Genomic DNA, 13,969 nt, shown 5'->3' with positions numbered 1-13,969 from the left:
CGCTAAAACAACAAACCAAAGCCGCCAGCGGGGATGCCTCAGATTAGAGCAAACGCGATGCCAGACGACTGTAAAATCTGATTTACCAGAACAACGAAAAATAACCCCGCGAGGCCCCCCCGGAGGGCCCAGGGCCGGGGTCGCTCCCGGCTCCCGCAGCCCCGGCCCCGCGGCCGCCCCCTCCTCCCCGGGCAGGTGCAGCACCGACGCCCCCTAAAGACACCGCGGCCCCTTCCCAACTCCCTCCTCACACCGCAGATGGGAACGCAGGGAAAAGGGAACCGCGCTTAAGTAGATTAAGGGCTCAGCGACTCGTTTTCCGATTATTTGCGCGATCGCGACCCCGGCGCGGGGCCCCCAAACTCCGCTTCCCCCGCGGCCGCGCGCGGGGAGCACGGGAGCACCGGCAGCACATCCCGCGGGCGGGCAGGGCAGGGCAGGGCAGGGCAGGGGAGGGGAGGCTCCGCCGGGGCCGCTCCCCCCGGGCAGCCCCCGCAGCCCCATCGCCGCCCGCCAACCCACCCCCGGTCCCACCTGCGGGGCAGCGCCGCGACCCCCGCGGGAGGGAAGAGCCGCCCCCCACCCCCGAGCCCGCGGGGTCCGGCGGGGAGAGGCGGGGGAGCGCTGCGGCAGCACCTACCCACGCCGTATTTCTCCTCCTCGGTGGGACTCCACATGCTGCCGGGCGCGCCGGCCGCGGCCGCCGATCCCCGGGCACAGCGCGGCGGGCGGGCGGGCGCCGCTCATCGAGCGGGGGCGGCTTCTCCTCCCCCCCGCGCTCCGCGGGGGCGCCGCGCCGGCTGCTCCGGCCGGGGCCGGGCTCGGGGGCCGCTCCGCCGCTGCCTGGGGGCGGGGGGGGGGGGAGATCGCCCCCCGCCCGCCCGCTCGCCCGGGCAGCAGCAGCCGCCGCCGCGCCGCTCCCCTCAGCGCCCGCGGGCGCGCAACGCCGGCCCGGCGCCTCTCGTAGCGCGGCCCCCCGCGGGCTGCGGCGCTGCGGTGGCGGCGGCCCCGCGGAGCTCGGGCGGCCCCGGCCCCTGCTCGCCCCGCGCCGCCTCCTCCGCTCCGCTCCCGCCGCCGCCGCCGGAGGACTCGCGGCTGCCGCGCCCCCCCCGCTCCCGGCGGACCCGGCGCGCACGCGCGGACCGCGCCGCCCCCCCTCGCGCTCCCCCCCCGCCTCCCTCAGCCCCGCGCGGCCGCACGAGGCGCGCGCGGGCGCGAGGCGCGGGGGCGGCGGCGCGTGGCCCGTGAGGGGACCGGTGGGGGGGGGTGGAAGCGATCCCGATCCCGGGAGAACCCCCCATCCCATCCCATCCCATCCCATCCCATCCCATCCCATCCCATCCCATCCCCGGGAGGCCGCAGTGCAGCACCGAGCGCGGCCGTGGTTGTCACCACCGGGGCCAGCCCGACCCCTGCCCGGTGCGCTCAGCCCCGGGACCAGCGACCGCCGTCAGCGCTAAACAAAGTCATCATCGACCCCAACACCCAAACCTGGCCGGTGCCGTGGTTTCATTTTCTTGTTGTTTTTATTAATCTCCAAAGCTGCTAATGAGCCAGCAAAATCCGCGCAGTTTCCGCAACGAGCGCTTGCCCAAAACTTGAAACAGTCTTTACATTTCAAGTTCATCTTCCGTTTCTTTCCGTAAAACCTGAACTTTAATTCCTCGCGCCAAAGGAAAAACTGGAATAAGCATTACAAAAGTTTCCCTGCAGTTGAAATTCTGACCCCTGCAATGCTGTGCCACAGCAGTGCCCTTGCCCTGGTCAGAGCCTCCCCAAAGCCGAGGGAAGAAAACACTTTTTATTCAGCATTTTCAGAAACCTTGGTAAATAAATTCCTTGACGTGAAGTTTTAGGATTGCACCAAACTTTTTAACAATATAACTTGAGATGTATCCAACACTTTTAATAGAATATCTGTTCTCTGATTATATAATAAAACAGAACAAAAGTCATCAATTTGCACTACAGAACTTGGGTTGCTGTGGAAACCTTCATTATTTATTTTTTTAACACGTGCAACTACTGTTTCCCCACCAAGCAGGGCCAGCTTTCTGTTTGGGTTTTTGTTTGGGTTTGGGATGCTGGGTTTTGCTTTCCTGTGTGGAGTGCAAACAGTAAGTGGCCAAGAATGAAACGTGCCTGTACATTATTCATTTAGAAAAACAACTTATTCAATCCTACCTTAATTCATATTCACATTTTGGCATTTATATTTACAATAGCTTCATTCCTTCCCTTCCTGAGGCACTCCCACAGCATGCAGAAATAGCTTTTTGAAGGGACAAAGCATGACAAAGTCATTGAGTTGCATCTGTTTGAGATAGGCTGCTGCTGGGTTTGAGAAACTGGTATTGTTTTTTTATCTCTATATATGTAAACAATAAATACCTTTTCATCTCTTCCTAGTACTTTGGGAGCAGAAAACCTCTGAAGTGACAGGAATTGGTTAATTCTTCCAGGCTCTTCATTGCACAGCCTCAGCACTTCACGGATTCTTCTTGCTGCCAAGCTGACCAGTACTTAAACTGATACTTTTCCTGCTTAAGAAAAAACACAGCAGATTTTTCTTCCAAAATACAACCACGTCTAAGTTGACTCTTCCCCTTAAAGTAAATATGGACTGAAGGTGAACTTGGGAAGGTAAGGTCAGAACCTGGCAAGGTTAGATAAACTCTGAGGAGGACACCAAAGTAGTTGACAGAAGGGAACCTGGAAGGAACTAATAGTATACAAGAAACACCTTATTTAAAGGCCATCCACGTCCTGATCATGGTCATACAAATGACAACATTACCAGGGACAGTCATGGTACATTACCTGTATTTGAAATACAGCACATACTATTACATATTTATTCCTGACACTTCTCTGCACCGCTGCTGGTCATACCTGTTTTCTGAGAGGGTCAGTAGAGGGGCACGTGACCCACTTCAGAAAGGAAAAAACTCTGTCATTTACTGCAGAGTCAGTGGAATGCAAGTTTGAGTAAGTTAAAGTTACCAAATATATTTACACCTGTTCCTCTGATCTGTGCATTCACCAGTTTAATGAGGCTCCTATCACCTCTACATAAACACTGATTGCCTTAGTAAATACTCTCAGCTCAAGTGCAGCAGTGAACAAATATCTCATCCTGCAAGGGGGGCAGAGGCACTAATCTCCCAGGCAGCAAGTTTGGATTCAGGATTACCCACGTGCAAAGGAGAGACCAAAGCAAACAGCGACTGCTGCAGGGCTGCAAAACAACTATTTCTTCTGTCTCTTTTTCTCTTTGCTCTCTTAACAGAGCTCACACCTGCCAACTTCAATATTCATACTACTCTGGAAAGCATGGGAAAAACATCACAGCATTGTAGCGAGCAGGAGTAAGAAATTCTCAGGGTTATATGCCCCAGGGTTGGGTTTGGTTTTGTGGGTTTATTTTTCTGGAGCAGTTTTTATTTTTCCTTATCATAAAGATTTCACATTAAAAAAACATCACCACAAAATTGGAATCCAAAGCCTGCTTCTATTTAGATAGTTTCATGGTTTTGTTAGGAAGTTTTAAAAATTGACATCAGCAATCAAACTAAATTTTAAAACCTATTGTAAATGCCAGAGCTCCTACTAAAAGAACTTCTATTGGTGGACATCGTGGGTCCCAAAAATTAATGATTGTCAGAGAAAAGTGGCCTCCCTTGCAGAAGTTTCCTGAGGTGCCATTCTGTGGCTTTGCCACTAAACCCTTGTGTTGCACTTGTATTGAAATAATGGCAAATACAGGCCTCAAGACCTTATTTAAATGAACTTGAAGTCAAGTCAGCAGGAAAGCACTAATCACTGAATAACACTGGCAGAAGTTACTGAACATCCAGTGTGCAGGAGCTGCTGTGTCAGAAGTATTGTGAGTTGCTCATGAGTCTGTTACTGCAAACACAATTGTCCTTATCCAAAGAGACTGTGCATTAATGTTTAACACAGTATTAATTAATCAAAATACATTAGGGGGTTTGTCTTATATCACACTATCTTGCTGTAATATAGATGTGAGCTGAAAGACAGCTGGATTGGGATTGGAGAGATTTGACACAGTTTCCTTCTCTTAAATAGATCAAGGGAACTGCACAATCCTTTCAAATGCTCTGCAAGGGACAATGGAAGGTCAGAGTGCAGAAAGCAGAGACTCCTATACCTCCCTGCAAGCAGATTTTTCTCAGTTGTCCCAGCCCTAAGGTATCATGGAATGTATCAGCCTCTTGCCCTCCCTTTCAGGTAAGAGCAGCCCCACACTCTACCCTTTCTCCCCATTCTCAGGCTGATACTTGCTGGTAACTTCTCCTTCCATTATTAATTCAAACCTCTGTTTTAGAAACATGGCCTACAACCCCTTTCAGAAAAAAGAAATAAATCAGGGATTAATTTTAACTCCCTCTGACAGACAATTTATTTGGTTGAATTACCTCCTTTTCAACACTTGAGGTTCCAACTTGCCCTGTTTGTTTCTTTAAAGTTCATATTCTTTCCCGTTTTTAAGATGGATTAAGCCATTAAACAACTCGACTTTTCCATTAAAATATAAATTCCTCACCTTTCAGGGAGAAACAAAAAGACACAAAGCAAATGCACTCTATCACCATCTCTGATGACTTCACAGGTCCTTTTGAAGCACCAAGTGTTTCTCTTTTGTGCCTCAAAGTAGGGACTCGTGTGTCCCAAGAACTGAGCTACTTCCTTTGATGAAGTCATCTCCTGGAACTTCTAAGCAGGAGGTCTCAGCTTGTGATGTACAGATCAAAATTCTGGGTTTTGTCCTATTGCACAGGGCCATCTCATTAGGAATGGACATGCAACAAATGACAGCAGTTTTTCCCTCTAAGGAATCACAGTATTTGTGCCCCACAGCTTGTGATTACTAATATAACATCAAAAGTTACTTTTACTCTATTTGCAATATTGCTTGAAAACAAACTCTGAATCTAGAAAAGACCAAGTCTTGCATAAGGACAGTGTTGTTGTGCCACCATGTCCCAGTCTGTACATTTATATGTTGCTTGCATAGAAGGTACCTGGATTAAATCAGGACAATAATATTTATTTATTTTTAGCCCAAAAGCAGAGAATGAACTGACTAATGTTTTAATACCGATATGTCAAGAACAATTACCAAAAATTTACAGTGCAGGTGGTAATTATTTGGTCAGATTATATAAAAAAGGTCATGCCAAACAAATGTTTTCCTGGTAGTAAAGAAACAGAGTATTTTGCTCTTCAATTAGTAAAAAAGGAAAAGATTAATTTGAAAATTCATGTTTCATGAATAATTAAGAAATTTGAGGAAAATACTATTGCAGCTTCATTCTCATTTATCCACAATGCTCTCACTACAGCAAATTACCTATTAAAGGAGTGAAAAACCATAGAATGTTAATTAGCACTGTTGTGACAAATTTATACCTTTTCCTATTAATTTCTTTTAATGTTCAGGATATAAGAAACCCTACCACAAGTAATAATTAACTCCTATTTTGTGAAATGGGAGTTCAGAAGCATTTGTGAACTCTCCTTGTGAACGTGCTTTTTTTTGGTCTTTTTTCTCTTTTCATTTCTGACTTTATGTATTTCTTATCATTTATGTATTTATTGCTGTGAAAGAGACCTCTTTCATGCTAAGAAATTTATACTATTGAGAGAAAACATCAGAGAACTGATTTCATCACTCATGGAAATGACCAGGTTGCTGATTAACTGATCTGAGCTATCACACAATCCATCTTTAGCCAAATCTCTCCAAGGGAATGCAGAGTTTGGGGCTGGTTTTTTTAAGTGCTCTCCCTAATGCTGTCACTTTGTTTCAGGGACAACTGAACCTTGGTTCATAGAGAACCACCTGACACACCTCCAGGGAGCAGCGGCTGAGGACTGAGGAGTTCCGGGTCCTTATCTGCACACGGCGATGATGTGGAAAAAGGAAAAGTGACAGATGTTTTCATGCTGGACTGGCTGGAAGGGCAGGGCAGGGATGCCTTCTCCTTGCCGTGCTTTCACTTCCACTCCGCTGCTCCGTCCCACGTCACTCACAGCAGCCTCAGGACCAAATTAAAGCTCCGGCGGTGTCAGTGTTCAGCAGACTCTCCCCTCATCCCGCTGGACGCAGCAGATGGAGCGGAGCGCTCCGCTCCCGGCTCCCAGCCCGCTGTCCCTGGTGCTGGAGCCGCTCCCTTCGCCGCCGCTCCCGCTCCCAGCGGGGACCCGCTGGATCCCGGTGCTCCAAGCCCTCTCCTGGCAGGCAGTGCCCTTCAAGCCAACCTCCCGCAGCGGCTGTGGCAGAGGACGAGGAGCCCTCCCGTTCCACACCTCGGCATTCCCAGGGAGCGCCAGCTGGCCGTGCTGTCAGCCCCGGGCACAGGGACCAGCCTCAGGTCTGGCCGGGACCTCGGGACCCGTGCAGAGACCACGTTGGGATCTGGAAATAAAGCCAGTACTACCAAAAACAATCGGAAAAACTGGAATTTTGAAGTGCTGAGATGGATAATTTGAAGTCCTGTTGGACCTATCCAGGTTCATCTCATTTTTCCTTATGGGAATGCAAGAGCACACAGTTGAGCTGTGGCCAAACCTCCCCAGCTCAGCTACTGAGACCCACGACTACAGAAACAGTCAGTCATGGCAGGGTGCTCAGTACCCAAGAAACACTGTTGAACATTTCCTGCTATTGTACTGTCCATATTAATTACATATTTCTATTTAAAATGTGGACATCCCATGTGTTCATCTTTGAAATTATTTGGATTATTTTTACCTAGATAAATTCAGTATTGTGCATGTGTATATTCAAAATAAACAACGTATATGACACAATAGTATATAAAAATTTCATTTTCTTAAGATTGGAATAATTAAATTGTGGTTAGTTTGGCAGATAGTCAAATCTGATTTCTAACTGCTGGTGCCACGTGCCCAGAGTGAGATCCTTCACTTAACAAGGAGAGGACAGTTAAGTCTTCATATAAGCTTCAGATTCCAAAATTAATTTGAAATATATTCCTTGTGAAAGGCATTACTATATTCCTGTGTTTAAGAGAGAGAGATTCTACATGTGTTCCCAGCAGCCAAAACCACTTTGGTCTTCTGTAAAGCAGATTTTTGAAACAACTTCTCATGCATGTCCCAATTACAACTACATCCAAAGACAGCCACATGTGTCACTTAGCTTTACTGGGGAGAAAAACTGACAGAAATTTATCTGAAGAGCTTTGACCTGTGTAATGAAAGCAAGATCTTCTTGAGCAGAAGAAAAGAAAGCAGAATGTTTTGTTACCTGACACAGCAGAACAATGAGTGTAACAGTTCCGCAGACTGGCGTGTCCCTGAGTAGAAAGGATGAAGTTACTGTAAATCCATCCAAATACTCACATCCAGCTCTGACAGTGAGTCAGCACAAAGTGACCAGCAGCTGATTCATCTGAATAACAAAAGCTGAACACCTCATCAGCTGTCCCCACACGGAAGTAATCAATACTCACACAAATTCACTCTCCTGCCATAATGTCCTACAGCCCAACTGGCAAAGAGCTCTTCATACCCACGTGTCTTCTACTCAGAGGCAGAGGAATAAATTCCAGTGACATCCACACGTCCTCTCGAGGGTGTTGAATCTTCACTTTTCCTTGATGGTGCTCCTGACACTGTGGCAATACAAGAAGTACATTTGTGACAGTTGTTCACCACACAAAAAGGGTTCGGATGCGAGTGACCCCCCCAGCTCAGGGAACAGCCCTCCTGGAAACTGGAGCAGTGCAGACCCAGCCTGGAGCTCCTCCAGATGCTGTCCAGCTGCTACAGACACACCAACAGCTCAGCTCTGGGAGAGGCACCTTCCTGAAAACCAGGAAGGAACATCCTGATATTATGAAGTGACTGAACCAAGGAATTGGATCAGACAGCAGGACAAGAAGCCTAAATTAAACAGGCTGTATCCACACGGGGAAAAAATGCCATCTGAGATTGTGCAGGTGCTTTGTGTAAAGGCAAAGAATGTGCCCTGTGTCTCCTGTAAAGCTATGCAATAAAACTGTAATTCCTTGTGTTTCATTAACATATTAAATAAGCAGCAACACAAATCAACATAACTGCCAGGAGCAGAATTGCTGACCTCTCCCCAAAAGCTCTCCCCAAAACATTCTCTCTCAGGGCAGGCCACTCGAAGAGGGAAGTACATTTATGTTATAAAGTGGTTGATGATGGGCACAGGATCTCACAGGCAGGAAAAAAACAGGGAAAGCCATTTAAAATGATTGCTCATAAACCAGCTGTGACCCAGGCCAAAAATGGAAGTTTTGCAGACTTTATTGAATCCTTCCATTCCTTCAAAGGGAAGGGAACACCTGGAGAAGAGTCTGCAGAAGCTTTTTTACAGGCATACTTTTACCTACAGCACATGACACAGAGTAAAGGATGGATTCAGTTAGAGGATTTATTTTTTATATATGATTCATAAATTATCCACCATCAGGAGCAAGACCACCAGGGTTTGGATTGACTGTGGCCACTGCAACCTTCCTACACAGGGTGAACAACCTCACGTATTTGTTTAGTAGTACTAAACCCAGCAACCAACATAAAATAACAGGCCTGTCAAGCAGAGTGCAAATACAGACTGCAAACAGATCTCTCAACTGTTCAGATTATGAAGATAAAATCTGGATAATTTTTAATAATCCCTTTTTTTTCTCCCTATTGGTTACAGAGAAGGATCTCCAGGAATTTATACTCAGCACACACTGCTACAAATGTGTTACCTTTTAGAATTAGAAAAGTGCAAATTTTGATGCAATTATTACCTTTTCCCACCAATATGAAAACTTTTCTTTAGGCCTCTGATGCATCTCATTCCCTCCTGCAGTTCAAAATCCTGGTTTGTTCTCAAGATGCTTGACTGTATCAGCTTGAGCTGAACCACGACAGCTGCTCCCTGTCACCCTCCAGACAGGACACATTCAGCAGAGATTTAAGATTTCAAGCTGCTGTCTGGAGGAGCTAAAGGCAGGATTTCCAGAGGACAGGTAATCTGCCACTAATACTAATTCTGTTGCAACCTGGTCAAATCTGTTGCTCACCCACTAAATTCACTCTTCCTTACGAGTTCGTTTGGAATTCAGGTTAATTGCTGCCGTTTGCAAACTGCTCATTCTACCCCAAATAACACAGGCAGTGTCAGTACCTTTTATGAGATCAGCTCAGGGAACTCTGAGGGAAGGAATGGACACGTTTTTGGGTGCAAAAGCCACCAAAGAAATAATGTTATTAAAATCGCTTCCAGTGCATATAAAGAGGCAAGGGCTGGAATTTATTACACAAATATAACATTTTATAGTTGAAATTATGCAGCACAGCTTTTCCATAAAGAATATACAAGAATATAACTAATAAAAAGAGAAATAAATTAATATATATCAAAACAATGTAAGTGACATATTTTACTGGTGTGTGTGAGTTTGCTTTCTGAATAACTAATAATTAACCTGCATGTCTAATGCATCATTTAAAAGAACCTGATGAAAACATCTAAGGAAAATGATAATGAAAAGTGATAAAAATAAATGGCAGAAATGAAGTGCAGAAATACAGATATACTTGTGTTATGAAACAAGGAGACAACAGAAATGACAAAACAGAATGTGTCTGAGCCAAAATAATTTTGGGGAATGATAAGCAAACAAATGAGTTTGCTCAAGATTTTCAAGAGCATTCTAGGATTGGATTTGATGGGAAAGCTTTTCAATTTTATTGCTTCTAGAAATTGTATCAAGATAGGAACTAACTTTGTGCACAGAGAGGGGAAACTAAATGTTCCTGTTAGCATTCATACATTCATTACTGTGAGAGCTGCCAAATTTCCTTCCCAAATATTTAACCAGTTCTCGTGAAATGACACCATTGTGAGTGTGATTGTGATTTGCAAAAAGGACATTACAAAAGAGTTGACCAAACAACCTCGGAGCAAATGCACATAATATGATTCAGTTTAAATTAAATGAAATGCTGAACAAACATTGGGCTCGATCTTGATTTTAGAAGAATCTTTGAGTAACTATGGTAACTGTTTACTGAAAATAATTGGGCTGAAAAACTTATGAACTTGAACATGAAGGTTTAGAATATATTTAATTTGTAAATAGATTACTATTTCTAAAACAGAATACCAAACAGACTTCAGCAAAACTGGGCTCCAAAGGAACAAGCACCCCAAAGGATGGTAATAGTGCAAATGAAAAACCTAAAAGGACTTCTAAAAGGTCTGAAATCAAAGAGATTGGTGGTGCAGCCAAGGGGAGAAGAGGAATCAGGACACTGGGGTCAAACAGGCCAAATCTTTCCATTGAAAACAGAGCACTCAACTGAGCCTGGGTGAAAACTGTAAGGAACAACTTGGGAGCACTTCATGCACTCATATCACCCACCTTCCAGCAAGATTAATGAGACTAAAAAGAAGGTACAAAACAATTCAGGAAATGGAAGATCTGTCACGTGAGAAGAGAGGAAGACAAGAATCCTTGCTTGCCCAGCAGACAGAAACAAAGACAAGACACAGTTATGTCAGGAGATCATTGCCAGCCCAATGTCCAATAAAAGGACTTTGTTACAGTGAAAAGTTTGTCTTGTATTAGATTGCTACAGTAATAAAATAATTATTTTATTCAGAGCATTTTGCCCTATTTTTTTATTAAATACATTTATCACCATTCTCTTTGGAGGGAGGAATAGTTACATATCATGTAACCATGATGCAAACAGCTAAGAAGTACAATAACCTGCCTGGCTTTTTGCTGCTGTAAGCACCCAGAGGTTAGGCCCAGGAGCCAAAGCATGTCCCCAGAACGTTCAGGGAGTGCTTTGTATGGGCACTGACATGTTCTTCCCAAACAGAACACGACTGATGCAAAGAACACCCTCTTATTGACAGGAGAAACTTAGCACAACATTAGAAAACAACTCTGAGGCCTCTATACCATCTTCTGATCAGAGCCAGGAGCAGCTGTGAACTTTTCACAGTATTACAAATATACTACAACTGATCCTATAAAATGAGAGTGAACTACAAGAGATCTGTACACAGTGAGCTGGGTGGGTTACAAAGACAGAGCTACTTCAAGTTAAGAAGTCACATTTTTATGTTTTATTCTAAATACGTGTTTATGGAAATTGCAGCCACTTGATTCAGAGGCCAATCAAGGCTACATGATTTACTCAAGCAAGCTATAAAATAGTGATGAATCCTACGCAGGCAACTTTGCATTCTGAAGCTGGAAGACATCTGATATACTCTAGGAAATTACTTTCACTAATTCAGATCTTTACAATCCACAGATGCCTAATTTCTCTAGGATTATTTGCTGAAATATTAAAAAAAAATTATATTTACAACAAATATGAATCATAGGAGGCTTCCCACTTAATGTCATACAAATGTGTTAGCCAGAGTGCTTGTGGGACAGAAGTATGATAGCATTGAAAAACATAATGGTAATTGTCATCCCTAAAATTCCACTGATGTGCATGCTGGGCATTACTGCTCTAATAAAGATTAACACAACACTCTGGAGATTTTCCTACTGTCACCAGCAGTAGCTCAGTCCAGACAACTTGAATGAAGCAATCAGACCATAATCAGCCCTACAACTAATCACAGCAAACCTCAAACTGTTACAAGGCTCAGTGAGAGCAACATGAAGCTTAGATGGATTCAGATGAAAAGGGAAACAATTACTTGTAACTGATTTGCAGGAACCTGATCCTACCACAAAGTTTTGCATCCCTTTCATGCTGCAACATACTGTGCCAACTCCTGATACCCACCCTTCCCCACAAAGAAAAGGCTCAGGAAAAATAGCCAGAAGAATAATTTGAGATTTGGGGAACAAAAAACTCAACTTCCTAATAGAGAGATTTAAAGAGATCAATGCCTTCAGCTCTGTCACAGCCACGTGTCAGGGCTGATATGATCAGTGGCTATAGGCACACCCCAGGAGATTTCTGACAGCTCTTCAAACCTACCAAAGGCATTACAAGACAAAAAGGCTCAATCCTGATGACCTGTTCAGACTGGAACAGGTGCAGATACTTAGTTATGGGAATAAACTGGAACAACTTACCAGAAGATGTAAAAGATTCTTTATTGCTTCAGCACTTTATTCCAGGTTGGCTGTCACTGGAAGAAACATCCAGTAGCTCAACATGAAGAGCAGTCTTGAGGAGACTCCTAGGTGAAATTTTTGGACTTGTGTGTTTTTCAAGGTAGGTTATTGTTACCATTGCTATAGAAGAAATTATTAAGTAGATGATCCCAATTAAAATTTATTTTGATTATTGAAAAGAAAAATATATTTATATGAACATATAAGCATATGGAGATCTTACTCTAAAATTACATCACTAGAGGCTATATATGGGGTTTTGTGTCAATAAATGTTATGAAACAAGTCTTTCTAAAAGTTAAAAAAACATTTTTATATACTTTTCCATAGAGAATTCCATTTGTGCATGAGTCAAGGAGAGAAGCCTCATTATATATTGCCTGAAACAGTCTAAAGATAAAAAAGATCACTACAAAACATGGCTGCTGTGGCATTTTCACTGCCTGGAAAAAATGTTTTAGCTGTTAGGATCCTGTCAATTTTCTTATTTTTGTAGTTCAAAACTTCCTTCAAGCCTTCATAAACCAGAAGATGCTACAGACATGACAACTCTCACTGGGGTATTGCTTGGTCTCAGTGGGCAATACCATCTACACTTGGTATGAAAGAGAAAACTACAGGTTTAGCTGTTCATTAAGAAGTGCAGCTGGTTGAACCTGCTCAGAGATTTGGAATAGCTGAATAAATCCCAGAAGTGATGGCTTAGCCAGCAGAGTGTCAGGAGATGGTCAGTACTGACCAGGACATTCACAGATATTGTAAGTTTTTAAAATACAGAAATTGAATCAAATCTACTTGACATGACTTACATTTGTTATGTGGCTGCCCAGGAGTCTGCTCTTTCCTCTCTGACTGTCATCAGTCCCCAGCCTGGATTCCTGTGCTGAGGGCTGTGAGGCTGATGGGGCAGCCCTGGGCACAGGGTTTGGGGCCCCATTCCTGCTCCCTGGCAGAACAGGGCACTGGGCAGGGGCAGCACCCGAGGCCTCTCAGCCTGAGATCATTCCCAGGCAAATGAATTAACCTGGAGAACAATCCACCCCCTTCTGCTCCAGCTTCACACTCACCTGCTCTTTGCCAAGGTGTCCAACGTTCTACAGTCTCCTCAAGCTTCTCCTTGCTTAGAGAAAATGAAAAGTACCTCTTAACACTTCAATCTCTAACAGCTTTCCCAACCATGCACTGCTCTTGAATCATACAAGCCTGGAATCAATTATCAGGTGGCTCTGACTCAGATGTTCAGAAGGTTTCCAATAAAATCATGACTTTGTGCAGACTTTCAATAAAAAAATGACTTTGTGATGCTAAAGGCAGTCATGGTATTTTCCCTCCTGCAAACTGGTTCCTGATGCCAATGGGATATTCCCAAGCAGACCAAGGGGGTCTCTGTGTGACAACTCCCACAGAAAGCATGGAAAATGCTCCACTTTGAGCAGCTGTTTTTTGTTTCTTCTCAGTGTTGCCCATTCCAGGTGTATTTCTACTTGCTGAGCACAACATTCAGATTATGCTTTGCTTTTCTGATGATTCACTGGGTCAGATAATGCAGTTAATGTTCTCAGGGATCTTTTTCAGATGAGGCTGAACCTACCACAGTATTACCATGTCAGCAATCTCTACCAATTACTTACAGTGCTAAACATTTGCTGTAGCAAAGGCCTTGATTAAAATGCTGATGGAAAAGGCATCATCTCAGGGATTTGGAGCACAAAGCTCACTTTTGTGTGAGACTTTCCAATACATGATTCCATGAGCCTGGCTGCCTGTGGAAGAGAACTGCTCGCTTGAATGAC

At 44.6% G+C, this 13,969-nt stretch overlaps 1 protein-coding gene and 1 long non-coding RNA gene across 11 annotated transcripts in view; one reads left to right on the top strand and one right to left on the bottom strand.

Annotated features, from left to right (window-relative positions):
- Window positions 1-783, bottom strand: part of DOCK3 (dedicator of cytokinesis 3) — a 189,303-nt gene extending 188,520 nt beyond the window's left edge. For 5 of the 9 annotated variants that reach the window (XM_064667892.1, XM_064667899.1, XM_064667900.1 and 2 more), the window contains exon 1: window positions 641-783. In XM_064667892.1, the coding sequence (XP_064523962.1) occupies window positions 641-677 (37 nt within the window). In that variant the 5' untranslated portion in view covers window positions 678-783. The remainder of the gene's footprint in view (window positions 1-640) is intronic. The other 4 variants (XM_064667897.1, XM_064667893.1, XM_064667898.1 and 1 more) reach the window with 1 other exon arrangement.
- A 542-nt stretch (window positions 784-1,325) lies between these two features.
- LOC135420420 (uncharacterized) lies at window positions 1,326-10,684 on the top strand. 2 transcript variants are annotated; one of them, XR_010433515.1, is made up of 4 exons: window positions 1,326-1,826; window positions 2,410-2,643; window positions 4,093-4,254; window positions 5,838-10,684. It is a non-coding gene; the product is annotated as an uncharacterized LOC135420420 (long non-coding RNA). The 2 variants fall into 2 exon arrangements; XR_010433514.1 differs by having other exon boundaries at window positions 1,326-2,643.
- The last annotated feature ends 3,285 nt before the right edge of the window (window positions 10,685-13,969 follow it).

This window comes from Pseudopipra pipra, chromosome 11, assembly GCF_036250125.1.
Source record: "Pseudopipra pipra isolate bDixPip1 chromosome 11, bDixPip1.hap1, whole genome shotgun sequence".
Classification (NCBI taxonomy): Eukaryota; Metazoa; Chordata; class Aves; order Passeriformes; family Pipridae; genus Pseudopipra; species Pseudopipra pipra.
The sequence above is the reverse complement of the archived record's forward strand: the minus strand, read 5'-3'. Positions and strand labels throughout refer to the sequence as shown.